Source organism: Psammomys obesus, unplaced genomic scaffold (assembly GCF_907164565.1).
Source record: "Psammomys obesus unplaced genomic scaffold, mPsaObe1.curated_primary_1811, whole genome shotgun sequence".
Classification (NCBI taxonomy): domain Eukaryota; kingdom Metazoa; phylum Chordata; class Mammalia; order Rodentia; family Muridae; genus Psammomys; species Psammomys obesus.
The window spans coordinates 29,220,601-29,241,910 of NW_026592118.1; the positions used below are offsets into that span (position 1 = coordinate 29,220,601).

At 39.1% G+C, this 21,310-nt stretch overlaps 1 protein-coding gene across 8 annotated transcripts in view; it reads left to right on the forward strand.

The window, feature by feature from the left end:
• Akap9 (A-kinase anchoring protein 9) overlaps nucleotides 1-21,310 on the forward strand; it is a 132,171-nt gene that overhangs the window by 72,679 nt on the left and 38,182 nt on the right. For all 8 annotated transcript variants that reach the window (XM_055612829.1, XM_055612821.1, XM_055612827.1 and 5 more), the window contains 6 exons: nucleotides 7,464-7,626; nucleotides 8,527-8,739; nucleotides 11,104-11,336; nucleotides 12,596-12,715; nucleotides 17,555-17,731; nucleotides 18,319-18,423. In XM_055612829.1, coding sequence (XP_055468804.1) covers nucleotides 7,464-7,626; nucleotides 8,527-8,739; nucleotides 11,104-11,336; nucleotides 12,596-12,715; nucleotides 17,555-17,731; nucleotides 18,319-18,423 — 1,011 coding nt within the window. The remainder of the gene's footprint in view (nucleotides 1-7,463; nucleotides 7,627-8,526; nucleotides 8,740-11,103; nucleotides 11,337-12,595; nucleotides 12,716-17,554; nucleotides 17,732-18,318; nucleotides 18,424-21,310) is intronic.

Sequence of the window (21,310 nt, forward strand, 5' to 3'; positions counted from 1 at the left end):
CAGGTGATGGTGGGGTGGTAAGTTTCATTGTAAAAGTCCAGAAGTTTAAGTAAATGTTGAGTATTTAAGGTTCATTTGTTCCTCTCTTCCTCCTTTGTTGTCTCCTTTCTTCCCTTTTCTGTTTTTCTTCATTTTTGTTCTTAGTGGGCTTCTATTGTGTAATTTTAATAGAAGACAAATGATTAAACTTTATACTTATTTTAAGCTTTGCCGCTGCCTTAGGGTACATCCTAATTTAATAAAAGAACTGGGGAGTATTCCACTAAGTTTCAGGGAACCAGACAAGTATCTACCTGCATTGTAACCTGGTTTCATAAAACGGATTAAAAACGGTTTGGCTTTCTGTATTCAGTTTGAATACTTACCCAATGGCAGGTCTAAGTCCATATAATAATGTGTTTATTCTGATGAACTTCTCATTCGCTCTCCTGGGTCACCATAAAAGCATGTTGTATTCCACATGTTTGCCTCACATTGTGGTAGAGATGCTTGAAGACAGTCTTTCTTCAGCACTCTCTAGGCCCTGGTAAAGAAGCGGGTTTTGAGAGTATGGTCCACAGACTCTTCTCTTTTGAATTGGGGAGAAATGCAATGTCTTGTTGTGAGGCTAGTCTTTCAGTGATTGTGTCCCATGATTCAAGGTTTTATATACTGCCTTAGATTATTTGCTATGAGATCCCCTCAAAAACCTCTTGTATGAAATTAATGAGTGAGGAGCTATCCCTATAGAGTGAGCTTCCTAATTCCCAATTTTAATAACATCTCATAGATGAATCTGTGGGTTAAATAGTTTACTAAGATTTTGATTTGTCACTTTTAAATATCATAATTTTACCATCAAGAGGTGTCCCCAACTTGCTTAGCATTGGCAGGGCTTTTTAATTATGCAGGATTTAGTTCTTTCTTAAGTAAAAAGAGCAACAGTCATTTTTACAATGTGAAAACAATACTTTATAGAGAAAAAGATAAATAGCATCATAATGTGTAATTATATCTAAGGTTTTATTGGAGGAAAGTAATCAGCCCTATACTATACTTTACTATACTATACTATAAATTTATATTTAATATGTATTAATTTTTGATCATTTAGAAACTAATGGTAGTCATATGTTAGTCTGGATAATTGAAACTTTAAAAAAATGAAGTAACTTTATTTTACCATTTTTATTATAAGGACATTTGTATGCTTTTAATATGTAAGTTCAATTAAACCATCATACTGAATTTTTGAATGTTTGTTCTCTAAAATACTTTCGGGTGCACACATGTGCTCGTGTACATGTGAGTGTGTGTGTGTGTGTTGGTGTGTTGTTTCTTTTTAGTACCATATTTTATGTATATGGATGTTTGGGCAGCACATATGGGCACCACTTGCTTGCTGGTGCCCATAGAGGCTGGAAGAGTGTATCAGCCTGGCTAGGGTTACGTACGATTGTGAGCTGCCATGTTACTCCTAGGAATCAAACCCCAGTCCTCAGGACTAGCAACAGGTGCTCTTCAGCATGGAGCCATCTTTCCAGCCCCTAATGTGTGCAGTTTCTTACCTTAATCTGTATTCTTGGTTATTTAAAAAGAAAATGCTTTTTACAGAATTTTGATGTACATAAATAGAAGCAAGTGTGACTTCTTCTAAAACTGGACAGAAGCAATAGAGCATATTTTGAACTACTTTAGCTGAGGGTCTTCTTCCTGAACAAGTATTACTAGTCATGTACTAGTATCACCAGCCATACACTATTACTGTCTTAGTTACTTTTCTCTTGTTGTGAAGAGACGCCATGACCAAGACAACTCTTATGAAAGAAAACATTTAATTGAGGGCTTACAGTTTCAAAGGCTTAGTCAGAGAGCATGACGTCAGGCAGGCAAAGAAACAGAGAGGGAGAGAGAGAGACTAGGCCTGGGCCTGGGCCTGGCACGGGCCTTTGAAACCTCAGAGTCTAATTCCAGTGGCATGCTTCCTCCAGCAAGGCCGTACCTACTAATCCTTCTAATTCTTTCAAACAGTTCCCCTCTTTGGTGACTAAACATTCTAGTATATGAGCCTATGAGGGTCATTCTTATTCAAACCACCACAGTTATCAAGAATCTTTGCCCATGCTAAATCATCTTAATCTAGTATATATTCTACCTCTTGTCTCTTACCCATATGCCTAATTCTGGCCACTGACTTAAGTGTTACTGTGCCTGAAGAATATTTTTTATCTGCATGATTTTGTTCTTTCTTCAAATAAGCAAAACAGAATGCCAGATTATCAAAATATACCAATTTACAGAGAAAATAAGGAAAGACTATCTTAAGGGAGAATTTTTTTGCTGGTCGTATTTGTATCTTCTGCACCTCATTCAACTCCACATAGAGGGGCTGGAGAAACAGCTCAGTAAGAGTGTTCTTAGGCCCAAGCACAAGAACATGGGTTTGGGTCTCTAATGCCTATGTAAACAGTTAGGCATGGCTCATTCTCCTATAATCACACTGTTTGGGGAGCAACCGTAAACAGAGGATTATTAGAGTTACTGACTAAGCACTGTAGCCCGGTTCAGTGAGAGACCATCTCAACGAGTAAGGCAAAGTCCTCCTTCAGTTTTGAATTTTTCACAATTTAAATTAAATGTAGGGCCAGGGAGCTGGCTCAGTAGTTAAAACACTTGCCATGAAGATCTTGTATGAAGATGAGAGTTGAAAGTTCGCAGAACTCACAAAAATGCAGAGTGGGCCTGGTGGCTCATCTGTAATTCTAGTCCCAGAAGACAGAGAAAGGTGCCCTGCCCCCCGCAAGGTGACAGACAATACAGGCTCTGGATTTGATGGGAAGACCCTACGTCAACAAATAGGATGGAAGAGTAATTCAGGGTGATTCCTGACTTTCTCCTCTGGCCTCCACGTGAACTTGCACCACATACAAGCACAGCCCACATGTGCATGGAGAAAAGTGGAGTGACGTTTAACTGCAGCACTGATGAGGTTATTCTTCCATCTTGTACCAGTGATAGGACATCTCCAACTAACTTGACTGTGTAAGCATCTATGGTAAACAGGAATCACCAGCATGTGAAGACCTCTGCTTCACTGTTCCCCAACCACAGGCTCCCCAGCTCTTAGGTTTCTGGACTTCTCATGGAAAATCAATTTCATTCTCTCAGTCTGTCTTTCTGTGTGTCTGTCTGTCTCTCTGTTTCTGTATGTGTGTGGTTTCATTGTTTTTGTTTTTCTTTTCCTGCTTATTAGCTTGCTAAGAAGAATTTGAATCCCAGAACAGATTATGTAATGAGAATGATTATAAAATAAATTCTTGATGGTATTACTTGCCTCCTCTAGTATAGATTTTTCCATTTAGATAAAGATTTTTGTGGTTTTAGTTATAGAATTGAAAACAAAACCATCAAAATGAATATCTCTCATTTAAAGCAACTCTCTTTGTTGAGAATATTCAATTATGAAGAATACTTTTTAAGTAAGTTAAGATTCTGAGTTGCTGTCTCACTCACTGTTACTCAAGGTTCTAGAGGTACCAGAGACTATCTGTTCTTCCCAACTTCGGCTTTAACATCTTTCTCAGGGCTCACAGGCTGCTGCAGAGAATGTCATTGCCAAGTTTCATATATAATACAGCCTTAAAAAGAAAGTTTTTCTTACATGCACTCTAGGAAACTGTGAAAAGGGGTTATAACCAAAGCACTTATAGGTCAGTGGTTTCTTAAATGGTTTATTTCTAAGGAAATACCAGCTAGGTTCTAATTGTTTTTTTTGGTTTTTTGTTTTTTTCTTCAGAAATAATGATATTTGATATGCTTGAATATCAAATTAGTAATGTGAACACCAGCATACTCTCTATTTTATATCCTTAAAGCAACTTTTTAGTGGGATGGAAAAACACTAGCTTATCTTCCAAAGCATTATAAACTTGTCTAAATACCTTCTTCAAAGCTCTGACGTGGAACTTGGATCCTGTTAGGCAGGCTTGTGTGGGCGTACTCCTCTTCCACCTGTCAGTGGCCGTAAAGGTACAGATACTTAGCCACACCCTCTGTCAGGCTGTTCCTCAGGGGACTCTGACCTAGGCCTCTGGCTGAGCATGGAGGTTATTTGAATAGCTCCTTTCAGAGGAGCTTTTCCTTTGAACCGTGAGCCTTGAAGAACAAGGGCAGCTCAGCTGCTTTTCTCAAGAGTGCTGCCATGGAGATGTACACGCTGCCCGTGCCTGCCAGGATCTGCTTGGGAGGCTTACTTATTACCACGGCACGTTAGATACCGACAAGTTCTATTGCTCGGCTAATTAGGCCTTTATAGTTTTATTCTTTCATTTGTCAAGGATTTAATTGTTCTGATTGGGACTAATTTTTGTTTGTTGCATTTTGTTACTTTTTGCTTTTGTTTGGTTCTGACTTGATGGACTTGTTTGAAATTTAGGAATTGTTTTTTTCTTTTTTAAGCTGAACTTTTTAATCTTTTCAGATTATATGAATTAGTTTTACTTGTGAGTACTAAAAGGAGAACTTCATGCTAGTATAGGAAGTTTTAATAAGTTAAAAGGAACTTTGTAATGCAGTTTGAAAAAACACTCATGGAGCAGACAAAGAAGCTTGGCAGCTTTCTCTAGGATGGATTCTTACAGGACCTATTTGGCCACTGTCCAGCGCAGTAGCTCTTGGTTGGAAGAGCAGGAGGAAGACATTTATGAAGTTGAGTCTCGAGTGCCTTTGCCACATCCTTATCCTCTGTCTGAACATTTGGATGAAAATAACTCAGTAATTATCAACACTTCTATTTTTCGTTTTACTCACAAGAGAAATGGACAGATATTAAAGCTTATTTCTAAAATTTCACTGCCTACCCCTCCTTATTCAGTAAGTATACAAGAGCACTTTAGAAATGCGGTAAACTGTGGTGAGATGAGCATAGCATGGTCTTTATGCAGGCTGAAGGGAACAGGCCCTGGCTTTGCTGCTGGAGTGTTAGCTGCTCACACACCTGAGGTGTGTGCAAAGGCTAAATGTGCTCCCAAAACTCCTACTTGGCTGCTTCTGACTTCAGATAGGAGAATGAGAAAAATAGTAGCTTTCTCCAGTGCCAGTCCTGTCCGTAAGATGGTGTGTCCATGTGTAACCCTGATCCAAAATAAAAAAATTGAATGAGTATATTGGCGAGAAAGGGCAATGTGCTGTCGAGAACTGCCTAGGGACTTGCTAAGCCAGTTAGAACATGCTTGCAGTCAGTTGCCTTCTTGGCTGTAGCTCTAGACAGGGAAAGGGGGCTTGTCTTCTGGATTCTCTTACAGCCCCGGAGACTTGTTTTCTGTTTGAATAAGCCTGTTCTATAGAGAAATAACCTTTTCAGCTTTTAAAGTGAAATGTGTTTGTAAACACTGCTAAGGTTAAATTTCAGCAGAAAAATGCCTACATGTTCAATATTTCCAGTTTGTAGGCTCTTTAAATGTGTTGTAAACATTCTTTGTAAGCTATTCTCATTTTTTTATGACTTGTGTGACTTTAACTAAAAATCCTAGCTAATATTTAACATGCGAGATGATTTTCAGAATAGTTTTGCTACCTCACAACAAGTTTTAAAGTGACAGAATATTTACTAATGCTTTACCCACACTTTACTGCTGTTTGCTGAAAAGTAAAAACTCTGAAGTTAAATATATAGCATGCTGTTGCACATAGTAGGAATCAATTGTGCCCTGCTTGGATGGTAGAAATTCAAGAATAAATTGTTTAGCTAAAATTTTGAAGAGAATCTTATCCCAGTGAAGTTTGGATCCCAGTATATTCTAGTCTAATTTGTTTGGTAGCTTTATTCTGTTTGATTGGTTCAACAATCTTCTTCTTCTTCTTCTTCTTCTTCTTCTTCTTCTTCTCCTCCTCCTCCTCCTCCTCCTCCTCCTCCTCCTCCTCCTCCTCCTTCTTCTCCTTCTTCTCCTTTCTTTTTCTTGTAAATCTTTAAGTGCACTGTCACGCCACTTAGCTTACCTTAGACATTATGAAATGAGAGATAAAAGCAAAGGTTTGGCAGTTTACGCATGGAAAGCAAGATTGTATTTTGCTTGTTGAACCTCTGTAATAAATTTAAAATATGGAAAGAAATGCGGCTATTTTCGTTACAGCCTGAACTTAAAGAGTTCACACTTTCAGTAGGTGACAGTTAGATAATTTACTGAGGGATTTACGTATGTGTATTCAGAAGGGATGAGTACTTTTGGAACTAGGGGTTTCAAGAAATTCAAAAAGGTATTTGTATACAGATGAGTTCATACTTTATGGTCATGTTTCTTGACAATCTAAATGAATGTGTTTTACATTTAAAAAGAATAAATCCTTTTCGCAATTAAAAGTTTTTTATATAAAGTTATCTTTTGTGTTGATATACTTTCCATTTCGTATGAATTCTCATTGAAATAATGTTTTCAGTGATATTTTAAACATCTTATTAAAACAAGAGTAACTGCATGTTGGGATTTTGGACATTTAAGTAGAGCAGTGGTTCTCAATGTGTGAGCTGTGGACCCTTTGCGGGTAGAACGATCCTTTCCCAGGGTTTGCCCACAACCATCGGAAAACACAGATATTTATATTACAGTTCATAACAGTAGCAAAAGTACAGTTATGAAGGAGCAACAAAAATAGTTTTATGGTTGGGGTTTACTACAGCATGAGGAACTGTATTCATAAAGGGTGGAAGCATTCGGAAGGTTGAGAAACACTGATTTAGAGCGACTATAAGCTTTAGTGACAGTTTTATGGTAGATACTACTCATGGGAAACAGAAGTAATTTTAAGTATTACACTTTATTATATGAATTATATCAGTATATTAACTATATATGACTATATATAATTATGTGTTTATATTATGTTGTTTGTGATGATACAATAGAATCATTAAAAATCTAGTCCCCTTCAGATGTTTCTGTGGTCCAAGGGTTTTTAATAAACAGTATATCTTAAGAAGCTCTAGAGTTTTTATAAATCCTTTCAGAAGTACAAAGCTTTTAGTTTAATGAACACATGTGTTATAATTTCATTTATTACTTCTCTGTGATTTTGCTTTTGATGCCACATATTATTAGTCTAGCACATAGTTCACTTCAGGACTGAAGCAGTTACCAGTCTAACTGTTGAAGGTTTGCCTAGACCGCATAGTCACCTGCAAGTCTGTGGCAAGTACAGTAGCTTTGCTTCCCTTGCTCTGTAGCCCCTCTCTGTGACAGAATGTATGTCCACTGATGGAAAGCAAGGAGCCTCTTCTGCAGCTCCCTGAAACTTGCCTCTACCTCTTACAAAAAGTGCATACAGCAAATGTGTGTGTCGGCCTATCTCGTCCCACCTGCTGTTACCACCCCACAAGCATTTGGCTGTATTATTTGAGAACCTCTCTTAGTTTTTGCTTGTTTATGAGAAATGACACTGAATTTCCAACACTTAATTTTCCTTTGTGTCCTCTTGCCCTCCTGGGTTAGCTTGAACACGCGAAAGTTACACAGACGGAGTTGATGCGCGAGTCATTTAGACAAAAGCAGGAGGCGGCAGAGGCACTTCAGTGCCAAGAGCAGCTGCGGGAGCGCCTTGATAAGGAGAGCAGGGCCCGAGAGCAACTGGCCTCGGAGCTCAGCAAGGCCGACGGTAAGCACGCTGGCTGAAGAGCCTCTGAGACCTGGAGACGCGCAGCCAGTTTGTAGACCCAGTCTAATTTACAGTGACCATTGAAAGAGAGTTGTAGTTTCCCCTCAGAGTTTCCCTAGGCAATGAAAAAATGTAAGAATGTACATGCGCGGGTGCGCATACACACACACTTATAAAAAGAATGTATAGGATTGGCGATAACATTAAAACTTCTAGATAATTCAAAGGTAGGTGAGAGTGAGCATCAGCTAATTCCTTAAAAAATGAGGAAGTTGATGCTGAAGCTGTTGTTTGAATGATATAAGCTCATAATTAAATGGTTATTGCAAGCTGCAAGTTGCCGAAGCCCTCTTTTATTTGCCTGGGCTGTTGAGGGTGTTGGCCTTCTAGAATTGCTTAAAATATCAGCTTTCTCTGCTATATTTAAAATGCGATTCAATTCACAAACATTTGGTGTATTTTAAGCTCCTAGGAGCCTGTCTATTTCTGTTGGTTTAATAAACGGAGTTACATATGTGTGTTGTGGTACTTCAGGATAGAAGTACTGGACACTTTTGGGAAGTTTCATGTTTTTGCACAGTGTAAACAAGAAAAAGACTGCACTACAAGACACAGGAAAGTTCAGCGTCAGGCTGTCAACATTCATTCAAGGCTCTTAAAAGGATGCAGTGATTTAAGGTTTTGCTAACAGAATGCTTTCTGTTGTTAGTATTAGAATCTAACGATAAACTTGACCTAGATGCACGTATCTGCTACCTCACCTCTCAGAAGGCCAGCGTAGAGGATCACAATGTTTAAGGCTAGCTTAGGGTACAACAGCAAGATTCTGTCTCAAAAAACAAAACCTGATGGTGAATTTAAATTAGAAGCAATTCCATTTCCTTACATTGTATCTTATAGTTCTCATTGATGGATATTTGGATGAAAAAATTGTTTTCGAAAGACAAATTCAGGAAAAAACTGATATAATACATCGTCTTGAGCAAGAGCTGTTATGTCTGAGCAGCAGGCTACATGAGTTGGAATCAGAGCATCAGCGGATGCAAGAGGAACGAGAGTTGCTGTCCATGCAGATGGAGGTCTTGAGAGCAGAGGCTGGCCCAGTGGAACAGCGTACGTACTGAGACTTTGTGTCCTGTAGCTCCTTCTCTGTCTTTATTCTTCAGATGCTCATATGACAGGTTATCCTCTTCATTGCCATTACTCAGATATTTTATACATGAACTTGGAAAATCATAAGAAAATATACTTTAACAGTAAATGTCATTAGCCATTTTTATGGAATTACATTATGTATTTTGCCTCTAAGGATATTAACAGTTAACAGAAAATGAAGATTATTCATGTTGAAACAGCTATATCAGAAGTAAACGTGACAAGCAGCTAGGTGGTGTATCTTGGAAATGGTACCACAGAGGTCTTTTAGTGGAAAAGGGAATGAACATGTCACGAGCACTGACCTGCCACTGCTTATGAACAGGTGTAGGCAGTGTGGGCCTCCAGTCGAGGAGACCTGGAAGATATCTTAGCTAGGAGGGTTCAGAGATCATGACTAATTTTTATATCTTGAAGTTAAAGCTTGTTGAGCAGTAAACATTTGTCTTTTTGACCATGGACTTTGAATCCAGTTTCCCCCACCTTGTTTGATTTTAAGTGCACAGTAGGGCTCTATAAATTTGGAGTTTCTCTAGTTTTAGCAACTTAAAAATGCAACCTACACCTCCCCCTTGAGGGAGTGTTCAGATTGGTTTGGCACAGGTCTAGGGCTGGACTTTTTAAGGTTGAAAGCGCTCGTGTCATACATACAGAGTATGCAAGAGGCAGAATGACGATAAGCAACGATGCCAGCTTTTTACCGTACAGATGTGCATTATCCCATGTGAGGAGGTAGAAGACATAACTGTGCTTTTGTTTTCTGTTTTCTCTTCACTCTAGTAGAGCCAACAGCTGCTGCTGCTGATGCAGCACCTGGACCAGGTGTGTGCGGTCGCATGCACTGTTGGCGGATGCCGCACTCACAACTAAACCTTCGGGTGACCCTTGATTTTCAACTAACACGTCTAATTTTGCAGTTTCTGTTGTGGTTCTTTCATACTTAGTTTTTCTTTGCAACAGTAACACAGCATAATAAAAACATGTTTTGATTTACTATTAACAACTGAGGTTCGTGGTCACCATCATCTTATTTCATCTGTTTTTGCACAGAGCCTAAAACCATTTTTATGTTTTTTCAAAGAAAAAAATGAGTATTTTTAAGAAACAAAATATTTTCATTTGTGAATACATTAAATTCTCTGGTCTCAAGTTTTTCAGTGTGTTCCTTGCAAAACAGAAAATTTTGTAAGACGATGGTAGCAAATGAATTAATGAATTTACTAAGAAACTTTGTGTTTGATTTACTTTGATATTAACACCTAATAATGGTATTATTTTAGAAGAAGGATGTTTTCTATAGAACCCAGATCTGAATACAATGTTAGCACATTCAGTTGGTATAAAAATTCTAGAGGGTCTTTTTTTTTCTTTTGTTCTCTATACTTTCTCAGTACATTAACATCAGCTAATCCTCACACAGACACTGTTCTACACTTATTAATTCATTTCACTTGCTCATATAACAAAACTGAAGACCATCTTATCAGATGTCACAGTCTGCTCTTGATATACTAACCAAACCGCCCCTGTACAAGTTCATGTCCCCTTGATGCACAGACATGTAAACATGCAAAGGTAGTTCATGGATAGGGATCTAATATAATAAAACATAAGAGTAACCAGAAAGTTTGATTTTGTCACCGTCCTCTCTCTTTTCTTGGTTAAAGATTTACAGCATTTTCTGGCTGCACTCATTGGGAGTGGACACAAAGGCAGCTTTGTGGTTTAGAAATGGATTCAGTTTTACCTGTGCTTAAAAATGTGGTCAGCGTTTTCTGTTTTAATTCAGTTGAACTTTGTACTTTTCCTAATCATGAAAATGTATTACTTTGTTATTTACTATGTTGTTTTCACAAAAATATCTTTTTGTAATAGTAATTCTCATTTTTGCTACTTCTTTATAATTTTATTATCAGCAGTTTATTCTGTTGTGTAGGAGTAAACTCCTTTGTTATTTCCATCAGAGAGCATTTACTCTCCCCAAGCATTAGTTAAATTTTTATTTTTGTAAGTATTAACAAACCACAAATCATTTTAATGTAAATATTAGGAGATTGTATATTTTATGATTTACTGAAGTCAATGCCCATTCTTTTCTAAGAGATTGAGGCAAATCCCAGCACCTAGGAGGCAGAGGCAAGCAGATCAATATGAGTGAGTTCGAGACCAGCCTGGTCTACAGAGTATTTACTTTTTAATGTATTTAAACCAACTCTCAGCCTTTGTTTCATGAAGATAAAGTTTAAAATAGTAGTCAGTGACTTCATTATCATAACATATGAATCATAATTTAACCAAATGTACTGTCACATTTGTAAACAGAATTTCTACAGGAGACAGAAAAACTAATGAATGAAAAGCTGGAAGTACAGTGTCAAGCTGAAAAAATGCATTGTGACCTGCAAAAACTAGTGAAAGCTCTAGAAACAGATGTTGAAGAACAAGTTAATAGATTTGTAGAGCTGGAGAAAGAAAAAAATGCCGAACTTACAGATCTAAAGCAGCAAAACCAAGCACAGGAAAAACAGCTAGAAAAAATGAGAAAATTTTTGGGTGTAAGTGTCTTTGTCTTATGCTTCATTTTGAAACAATGTGTTGGTTGTTTGAATGAACAGGTAGATATGAATGGGTGGGAGGGTGGGTGGCTGGATGGACAAATAGGTAAGTAGATGGGCAGGTAGCTAGATGGACTGACAGATGGACTGGTGGGGAGATGGGTGAGAAGATGGAAGGGTGTGCAGCGAGGTGGATTGGTGGCTGGATGACCACTAGGGAGGAGGATGGAGCCCAATAGTACAATTAAGGTCTGCTTGCTATTCAGTCTTTGAGTTGAATTCTTAGAAACAACAGCAGCGAAAAATGTAAGCGTTTAATGCATGAATATTTTTTAAAGACAAATTAAAAGTACATTCAATTTATGAATAACCGTAAGCAACGAGGTTCTCGAACTTCGAAGTTAAGCTTTTTCCGGGTTTTCCTTTAACTAGTAGCCAAAACTCCCAAGAGACTCCCAAGAGCTACAGCTGCTTCCTGCACAGAAGATAAGCACAGCGCCCAGTGTGGCCCTTGGCACTGGCACAACTGTCGTGCTGGCATTGCTCTCACCCAAAATGTCATTGATTTTTTTTTTTTTTTTTTTCCTTTTCACACAACACATCTTCTTTAGGGCTTCATAAGCTTATGACCTTCACTTGTCTGAGAATCAGTTGCTTAAATTTTATATATTAGGTATAATAGGATTAAGCAAACTGATTTATGCTGCTCATTTTCTGTTCTAAGACTGAATTAGCAGTGGGTTTTTCTTTTTTACAAATTCATCTTACTCTTCTATTACATTGAACTTAACATTGTTTGAATAAGAAGGATGATTCTGGAAATGATTTATAAATACTCAAGTTCTTATGGAAGAGCCCAGAGAGACAATGAACTATAACCACCAACCCCCAAAAAGGGTTTACTAGTTAAGCCTTTTTGGTTTGGGGTGTTTGTGTATCAGTCTATTATTTTTAAACCCCCTGTATCTTACAGGGATATAAGAAATGATAGGGACAATAAATATTAAACAAAAAAATAATAGTGTTTCGTGAACCTTATAGTTTTTGTTTGTTTGTTTGTTTGTTTGTTTGTTTTTTAGACAGGATCACTGTGAAACCCTGGTTCATGTTGAACTTGCTAGGTAGACCAAACTGACCTTATAAAATTTGCTTACCTTTGCATCTCAAGTACTAGGATTAAAGACATGTGCCTCCATGCCCAACCTATTATTATCATCGTTTTCATTGTCATTACTGTTATCATTATCTTTAAATTTCAGGAGCAAGCGATAGATAGAGAGCATGAGAGAGATGTGTTCCAACAAGAAATACAGAAGCTAGAGGAACAACTTAAGACCGTGCCTAGATTTCAGCCTGTGAGTGAAAACCAAACCAGAGAGGTAAGGACTTATATCCTCTCTTACATTCATTTGTGTCTTGAATTTAAAGTAATGCATCTTCAAAAACTCACAAGTGGATTCTGTATATAGTATATGTAAATCAAAAAATTAAGTGTCATTTACATGTCAGGCACCTGTTAACCAGAAAATATGTTGTACTGGGCTGAGAATGTCTCAGAGTGCTTATCTAGCATGTTTGAAGCCCTGTGGTCAAACCCCACTACTGTGTGCATGGGGGGGGGGGGGGTTAAAATTTGGAATTACTCCCCTCTGTGTATTACACAACTAAATAAACTTTCTTTTTCATGTCCATAGTCTCACTTCTGATAAGAGTGAGTCCCAGTTATTGGCAGGCTAGTAAGATGACGGAGTGCAGTGTGCTGGCTAATTTTGGTCACCTTGATGCAGGCTAGAGTTATCTGAACTTCAGTTGAGAAAATGCTTCAATAATCTGGCTGTAGGATGTTTTCTTAATTAGTGATTGATGGGAGGGCCCAGTCCATTGCGGGTGGTACCATCTCTGAGCTTGTGGTCCTGGGTTCTAGAAGAAAGCAGGCTGAGCAAGCCATGATGAGCAAGCCAGTTAGAGGAGCCCACAGCCCTCCATGGCCTCTGCATCAGCTCCTGCAGGCCTCCAGGTTCCTGCCCTGTTCGAGTTCTCATCCTGACGTTCTTCAGTGATAGAGTACTCTGTGGAAGTGTAACGCAAATAAACCCTTTCCTCCTGAACTTGCTTCTGGTCATCATGTTTCATCACAGCAATAGTAATCCTAAGACACTACGTAAAGGCACTCACTTCCAGGACAGACAGCCTATTCCTGGAAAGTGGAAGTAGAGAACTGATTACTGCAACTAGTTCTCTGACTTCCATATGTATGCTGTGGCACATATTCTCTCTCTCTCTCTCTCTCTCTCTCTCTCCCTCTCTCCTCCTCTCTCTCTCTCTCTCTCTCTCTCTCTCCCTCTCTCCCTCTCTCTCTCTCACACACACACACACACACACACAAATGACTATAATAAAAAGTCATTTGCATTAACTCTTTACTATGTCACCTCCCATTCTCTTCTGAATCTGCTCCAGGTAGGTTTCCATCTCCTCTGTCTGTTAAAGATGAGGATATTAGAATCCCAATGGCTTCTCTACCCTGGCTTGTTCCCAAATAATTGAGACAGAGACCTCTTGGATTTATAAAAGCTTTAAAGCACAGTAACTGGGCAGGTATCAATCCTCTGAGCTATTTTTCTATTTCCCAGATACACACCCCATGTTACTTGTCTTAATCCTAACTGTCTGAGTTGCTTCTGTTCTATCATGCCAGCCTCCATCCTCTCTCTCCTCCTCCCAGCCTCCTGGTCCCTCTGAGACCCCAAGCCTGGGAACTTCATCTCCATTTACTTCTCTTCTGCCAGTTACAGGCTTCAGCAACTTTATTAATTAGGTAGAGCAAGGGTTACACAACAAAGATTGGTGTACTTGAGGATGTGCTCCTCTGACCAGCAACCAGATCTTGGGGACCAGTAATTGGGGACCATAGTATCAGACCAAACCCCATCATCTGTCCTTGGGTTTTTACCATCTGCTCCATTTAAGGTATTATTATGAAGGTTACCTAGCACCTCTTGGCTCTCTAGAAGTCACTCTTACCTTCACCCACTCAGCTACTCAGAGACAGTCATAAAGTCTTCTGGAAGCATTGTGTTATCTTAGCATCTGCAGTTCACTTGCCCCACTAGTCTTCTCTTTCTATTGTTTCTCCTCTACCTGCCAGAATTAGTGGAGTGACCCCCAAGACATAGGTTGAGGCCCCTTTTTCTTCTGTGCTTTTGTTTTCTTCCCAGCAGTCATATATTAATGGCCACATGTGTACCTTCATTTTTAACATCTCTGTTGAGTGCTACATTTAAATATTCAACTGCCATCTCTTTGCACTGACCTCGAGTGACATAGCCATAAAATACCTTGCCTTTCCCAGAAAATATAAAATAATTCTCTTCATCTCAATGAATTGCATAGCTTTTATACATTCTCTATTGCTAAGACCTAGAATTCTTCAGTCATTGTGGTTTTATTAGCCCTGTCACCATCCTCTTGGTAGGTCAAATTTGTACTATATCATTTTTCTACCTTTATTCATTTCCATTCATCTTAGTTGTCATGATTATTTGAATGGATGGTTATGTTAACGTCCTAACCAGTCTCTCTGCTTCTTTTTCTTTCTTTTCTTCAGTGTGTGTGTGTGTGTGTGTGTGTATGTGTGTGTGTCTATAATGAGGATATGCTACAGTACATATGTGGAGGTCACAGGACAAGTTGTAGGATCATTTGTCTTCTTGCATATCAGGATGGAACTTAGGTCAGTAGGCTTGCACCTTGCTTATTCTTCTCACAACCCCTTTCCCTCCCCACTGTTCCTTTTTCATATTCTGAAATGTAGCCAGAGCTCTGTTTACTAAATGTGTACTGTGTGAGTGAGGGAAGTTCATTGTCCAACTCCTTAAGATGGCTTGTCTTGGAAATAGCAAGATAGTACTTGAGGTAAAGCAAACCCCATTAGACTGTTGCTCACTGGTTACTGGGTATGTGAGAGTGACTAAGTTGTTTACCTCCTGAAAAGCTTCCACCTTACAGGAGTATGGGCATAGCCTTAGTAGAGAATTAGAATTAACTATGATGGTAGTATTTCTAAAAATTATTGTAATTCTTAAAATTATAATTTTCATGTCGTTTATTGGATTTCATTTATCTTCAAAAAATTCTAAATAAATATAAAACACAAAAAATGTTATGTCTTCTAGAGCACTAGAAAAAGCAATACCTACCCAACTATTTTGAAGTCATTACCCCCTAATGCCTCTAAGTATATTTTTAGCTTTTGAAAAAGACAAAACTCAAACGATGTTCTAAACTCTATTATCTCGAGCAGTGGCTCTCAACCTTCCTAACGCTGCCGCCCTTTAACACACTTAGTTCCTCACGTGGTGGTGACCCTCAACCATAACATTGTTCTCACTACTACTTCATGACTGTAATTTTGCTACTTTATTAACTATAATGTAAATGGCTGATGTGTGGGCAATCTAATATGTGACCCCTGTGGAAAGGTCAGTTGACCCCCAAAGGGCATGCGACTACAGCTTGAAGACTGCTGACCGAGATCGTCATTTGCTGTGACCTAAGTTGCCTTAGGTTGACAACATTGGCTATGACATTCTGAGACACCTGACAAGACTCTGCATGTGTGCCTTGGGGAACCTAGCACTTAATTTGCTCCCTCCCCACCTCTCTGATCCCCTGCAGTTCAGTAAACCACCTACACATGTATTGCCCCATTTCATCACACCTGCTGTGTTGTCTGTTTTCTTGATTTTACTCTGATCTTAGTCTACCTGGCATTGCTTGGTTTTCCTCAGCAGCTTCTTATTCATCTATCATCTATCCATCCATCCATCTATCTATCTATCCATCCATCCATCCATCTATCCATCTATCTATCCATCCATCTATCTATCTATCCATCCATCCATCATCCATCCATCCATCCATCTATCTATCTATCTATCTATCTATCTATCTATCTATCTATCTATCTATCTATCTATCATGCATGGTGGTGTTTTGCCTGAATGTGTGTTTGTGTGAGTGCATAGGATCCTCTGGAACTGGAGACAGCTGTGAGGCTTCATGTGAGTGCTGGGAATTGAACCTGTTTTTTTGAAAGAATAGTCAGCACTCTTAATCTCTGAGCCATCTCTCTACCTCCGTAATAGCTGTATAACTCATCCAAGAGCCTGTAGTTAGATTAAGCTTGCATTTTTTTTTCTTTTCTTTTCTTTTTTTTTTTTTAGTGTCCTGAGAGCAATATTTATCATTTTGGTAGTTTCTTCAAAGTGTCTCACTGAAATGTTGTGTTCTTGTATTTCTTAGAATTACAATGTTTTTAGTACTTCCTCGTTGATGAGTATGTCCATAAGATAAATCTTGGGACACTTACTGTTTATTTTTTGGCAGAGTAGAAACCAAGACTAGTAGCACTTAAGGGAATTCAGATTCCTCCGTATAACTCTCCTCATTTCTTCTAGCCTATAGAATGTATATGCTAAACATTTGCCAAATAACTCTGACCAAAATATAACACATGGAAGACTTAAAAGTCATTGTTCTTCACCTCAGAGCAAGCCAGGAAGCAAGCTGCAAGTCTGTCATCTTTATTATGTCATTAGGTTGTGGTGTGCTGTGCCTTTAGATAATTCACATTATTCAAAATGAGTTTTCCCTCTTTCTGCCAGGATAAAGCCATGGTACACAAAATAACTTAAAAATGAGTTCTCTGAACCCTCCCCTACCAGTGGACTTGGGGAGGGGAGTGTGTGGAGAAGGGGGAGGAAGGGAGCGATTGGGAGGAGAGGAGGAAGGGAACTAGACGGGGGATACAAAGTAAATAAAGTACAATTAAAAATTTAAAAAAAGAATAAAAGAATTGGAAAGAAAAAAAACAAAAGACAAATTTTTAAAAAATGAGTTCTGTGAAAGTCATAGTATTTCTCTTTTAATGAATGTGCCCAGTTTTATCAGTATGCAATATAATTACTTTTGCTAGAGATGACCATTGCTATCCTTATTTTAAAATAAGATTAGCATCTTATTTTATTAACATCTTGTTAACATCTGGTTTTGGTGGGGGATACTGGGGATCAAACTTGAGGACTTGCATATATTAGGCAAGCTACACTCTACCACTGAGATACATTTTCAAGCCCAAAAAAGTAGTTTTTAAAAATAAATTATTCATAATTATGAATACCCTACATTTTAAAACAAATTTTTCATTATATTTTCAGGTTGAACAGTTAACTAATCATTTGAAAGAGAAAACAGACAAGTGCAGTGAGCTATTGCTGTCTAAAGAGCAACTGCAGAGAGACATACAGGAAAGGAACGAAGAAATTGAGAAGCTGGAGGGCCGCGTGCGAGAGCTGGAGCAAGCCCTGATCCTCAGCGCTGTCCCCTCTTCAAAGGTGTGAGGACGTAGATAACACCATCCCTGTCCTGTTCTAGAGACAGCCACTCTTTGTTACACAAGCCAGTTTCCGTAATGAAAAGTTATGTTGCCTGTAGGCGTTAGGACACAGTGTATCTTCATTCCTATTTCTGTTTGTTTCTACTTCCAGATGCCAGGTTTGCATCCCGTGTTTCTGAGACAGGAAGATGAGTTAAGCCACAAGAGCTAATTACAGTTTTAACTGTCTGTTATGTCTATGAGCTTCTAGACTCTTGCCTGACTTGAAAATAAGATGTAATGATGTCCATTCCCATTACTCTACAGGAAACCTGAACAAATAGCAGAAGAGCAAAACGAGAAAGCTTGGAGGCAGATAGATGGGAAAGGACTTTTGTTTTACCTGAGGAATGGGTTTTAAATGTTTGTGTTTGGTATATGAAAATTCATGAAAAACTGAGTATCTGTACCTTTTTTAATATTCTCAAATGTAGAGTTTCCCCTTTAAATTGAAGAAATAGAATTACTGCTAATAAATAAAAATACTACAATGAGTAATCAGGGTGTAATGTGTGAAGATTTGAAAAGGTTCTTTTGTATTTCTAGGTAGAGGACCAGAAACAGTTTGGAGATACTGAGGCTAAACCAGAGTTGTCCCTAGAAGTTCAATTGCAGGCCGAGCGAGATGCTATAGACCGAAAAGAAAAAGAGGTAAGGAATTTGTTTTTAAATGACAAATGTGGCTTAATAATTGATTACCTTGGAAGTATCATTTGAGCAGAATAAATGACATTATTGTCTGAAAGTGAAGTTTAGAGTGTGTCTCAGTACACTGCCTTGACACTTGACCTTGAAGACAATAAACTGAACAAATAAGCTAATGAAAAGCCATGTTCCTGAAGAGAGGGCCTTGAAGCAGGGAGATACTTAATGAAAAAGAGCTGGTATGGGACCATGGTAAGCTAGTGCTTCTCTCCTGCTGCCCATGATGTGGGCGCTAAGTCACTGCCACTCTGCTGGGCGTCGTTATCAGCTTCGGTTGTTGCTGTTCATATTTAAAATATTTCCCTGAGAGATTATTGCATAGTTATTTCAAAAGTGAAGCATGTTACTAAAATAACAGATTAAAATTAGAGTAACTGGGGCTTAGCATGTCGCTCATTATTAGGGCTTACCTTGTGCAAGCATCTAGGATTCCCCACATTACAAATAGCAGCAGTATTCTCTACTCCCTACTTGAAAAGAATCACATCCAACTGGGAATGGTGGCTCATCCCAATTGCCCACAAGGCTTAGGGAGGTGGAAGGATTGGGGTGACGAGTTCAGTCAGACTTAGCAACATAACAAGGCCCTATTTTAAAAGACAGAATTCATTATTATAACAAAAGTAAATTAACTTCCTACTTCATTTATAATATACTTAAGCTTTCTTTTCTTTTTAAAACTTATTTATTTATTATTCACTTTTTATTCATTTATTTTATGGTTTTAGCCCCATCCCACCTCATCTCCCAGTCCTACCACCCTCTGTGGCTAGGCAAGGCAGTCCCACCATGGAAAAGTGATCAAAAAGCTGGCGGGAAAGTCCATGTCAGATGCAGTCCCCACTTTCCTTACTTGAGGACCCACATGAAGCCTAAACTGCCCATTGGCTGCATTTTGTAGGGGGCCTAGGTCAGTCCATGCATGGTCCTTGTTTGATGCTTCAGCCTCAGCAAGTACCTCTGGGCCCTGGTTACTCTGTTACTGTGGGCTCTGTTGGTCTTCTTGTGGAGCTCCTAACATCTCCAGGTCCTTTTCTTTTTCCTCCCACTTTTCCACAAAACTCCCTATGCACCACATTTTGTTTGGCCTTGAATCTCAGGATCTGTTTTGAGGCACTGCTGGGTAGAGCCTCTCAGAGGACAACTCTAGGTAGGATCCTGTCTGCAAGCTTAGCCAAGTGTCAATCATAGTGTCAGGGGTTGGTGCTCTCCCACAAGTGACAAAGAAGATCCAAGGGAGGATACATAAATCTTGCTTAGAAGGGGAAGCAGAATACACAGAGGTAGTGACCAAAGAAAGAGAACAAGGTAGGAGAGTCAATACAGAGAGTTAAGAGGGTAGGGATCAGACCTGGGAAGAGAGCAAGGGTGAGAGTACAGAAAGCCTGTAGAGAAAAGAGAAACTAGGGGGGTGCTCTCTGTGACAAGCTGGAAACCCAAGTCAGGGTAGGCTCCTGGGGAGGATATGAGGGGGACTCAAGCAGAGACTCATAGTAGCAGAGGCCATAGAGACAGAAGAGGACACCTTCTTACTAGTCAAGTCTCCTAGTAAAGGGGGTACGTCAACCCAAATTTACCCTGCATACAAGATGTGCAGGGATCAAAAGATAGAGCAGATACAGCAGAGATTGAGGGAATGCCCAACCATTGCCTGGTCCTACCAAAACCAAAAGCCTTCTGGTCTTCAACACGTGTTACTCTGTAGGTATGGTTTCTAAAATATTGAGGGTACATGCTCTCACACAACTGTGTGTAGAAACAGAACAACCACTGGAATCATTCTTTGGGACCTGTTTTCTTTTTCAAAGATTTGTTTTCTGTTATTTTTTAATTGTGTGTTTCTATGTGGATATGTGCATGTGAATGCATTAGTTTCCATCCACCAGCATGGAAGAGGTGGCATAACTCCCCTGGAACTGGAGTCCATGCCATTATGAGTTACCTGATGTAAGTGCTGGGAACCAAACTCCGGGCCTCTGGACGAGCTGTATGTACTCAGTAAGAGGGTACTGAGCCACAGCATTTCCAGAGCCCCACCCCCACTCCTGCCTTCATGGTTTTGAGATTGGGCCTCTTTCTGGCCTAGAACTCACTAGTTAGGCTGGACTGACTCAGCCATCCCGGAGATCTGCTCATTTCTACCTCCCCAGATCTAGGATTACAAGCACGTATAGCCATGACCGGCTTTCTTACATGGATTCAGTGGGTCTCATCTCTGCCAACTAAGTGGAGACATTCTCTAGCCCTAAAATTGTTCAAATTACAGTTTTTTCTCCATATAGTTTTTCAGGACATTAAATATATTTCAACCAATATTTGTTAGATTTCAATAATATAGAAATGTCAATACAAGCTTTAAAAGATACAAAATAAGCCAGCCACGGTGGTGTGTGCCTGTAATCCCAACACTCAGGAAGGCAGAGGCAGGCGGATCTCTGTGAGTTCGAGGCCAGCCTGGTCTACAAAGTGAGTCCAGGACAGCCAAGGCTACATAGAAAAACCCTATTTCAAAAAACAAAACAACAAACAAACAAAAAGATACAAAATAATTTAGATGACATTTGGAGACCTCATACTAAAAAAGGCATTTATTCAACTGACCGTAGTTTGAAATGATTCTCTCTAGGACAAGAAATTTTTTCTTCGTGTCTGCACGTGCTTGCAGTCCCAGCTCTGGAGAGGTAGAAATGGGCAGATCTCTGGGCTGGCTGAGTCAGTCTGCATAGTGAGATCCTGTCTTAAGGGAGAAAAAAGAAAAGAGAAATGGATGCCTTCAATAAATTATATTTCTTGTATTGCTAATGTGCTTACAGGCAGTAATAGTAAATAATAG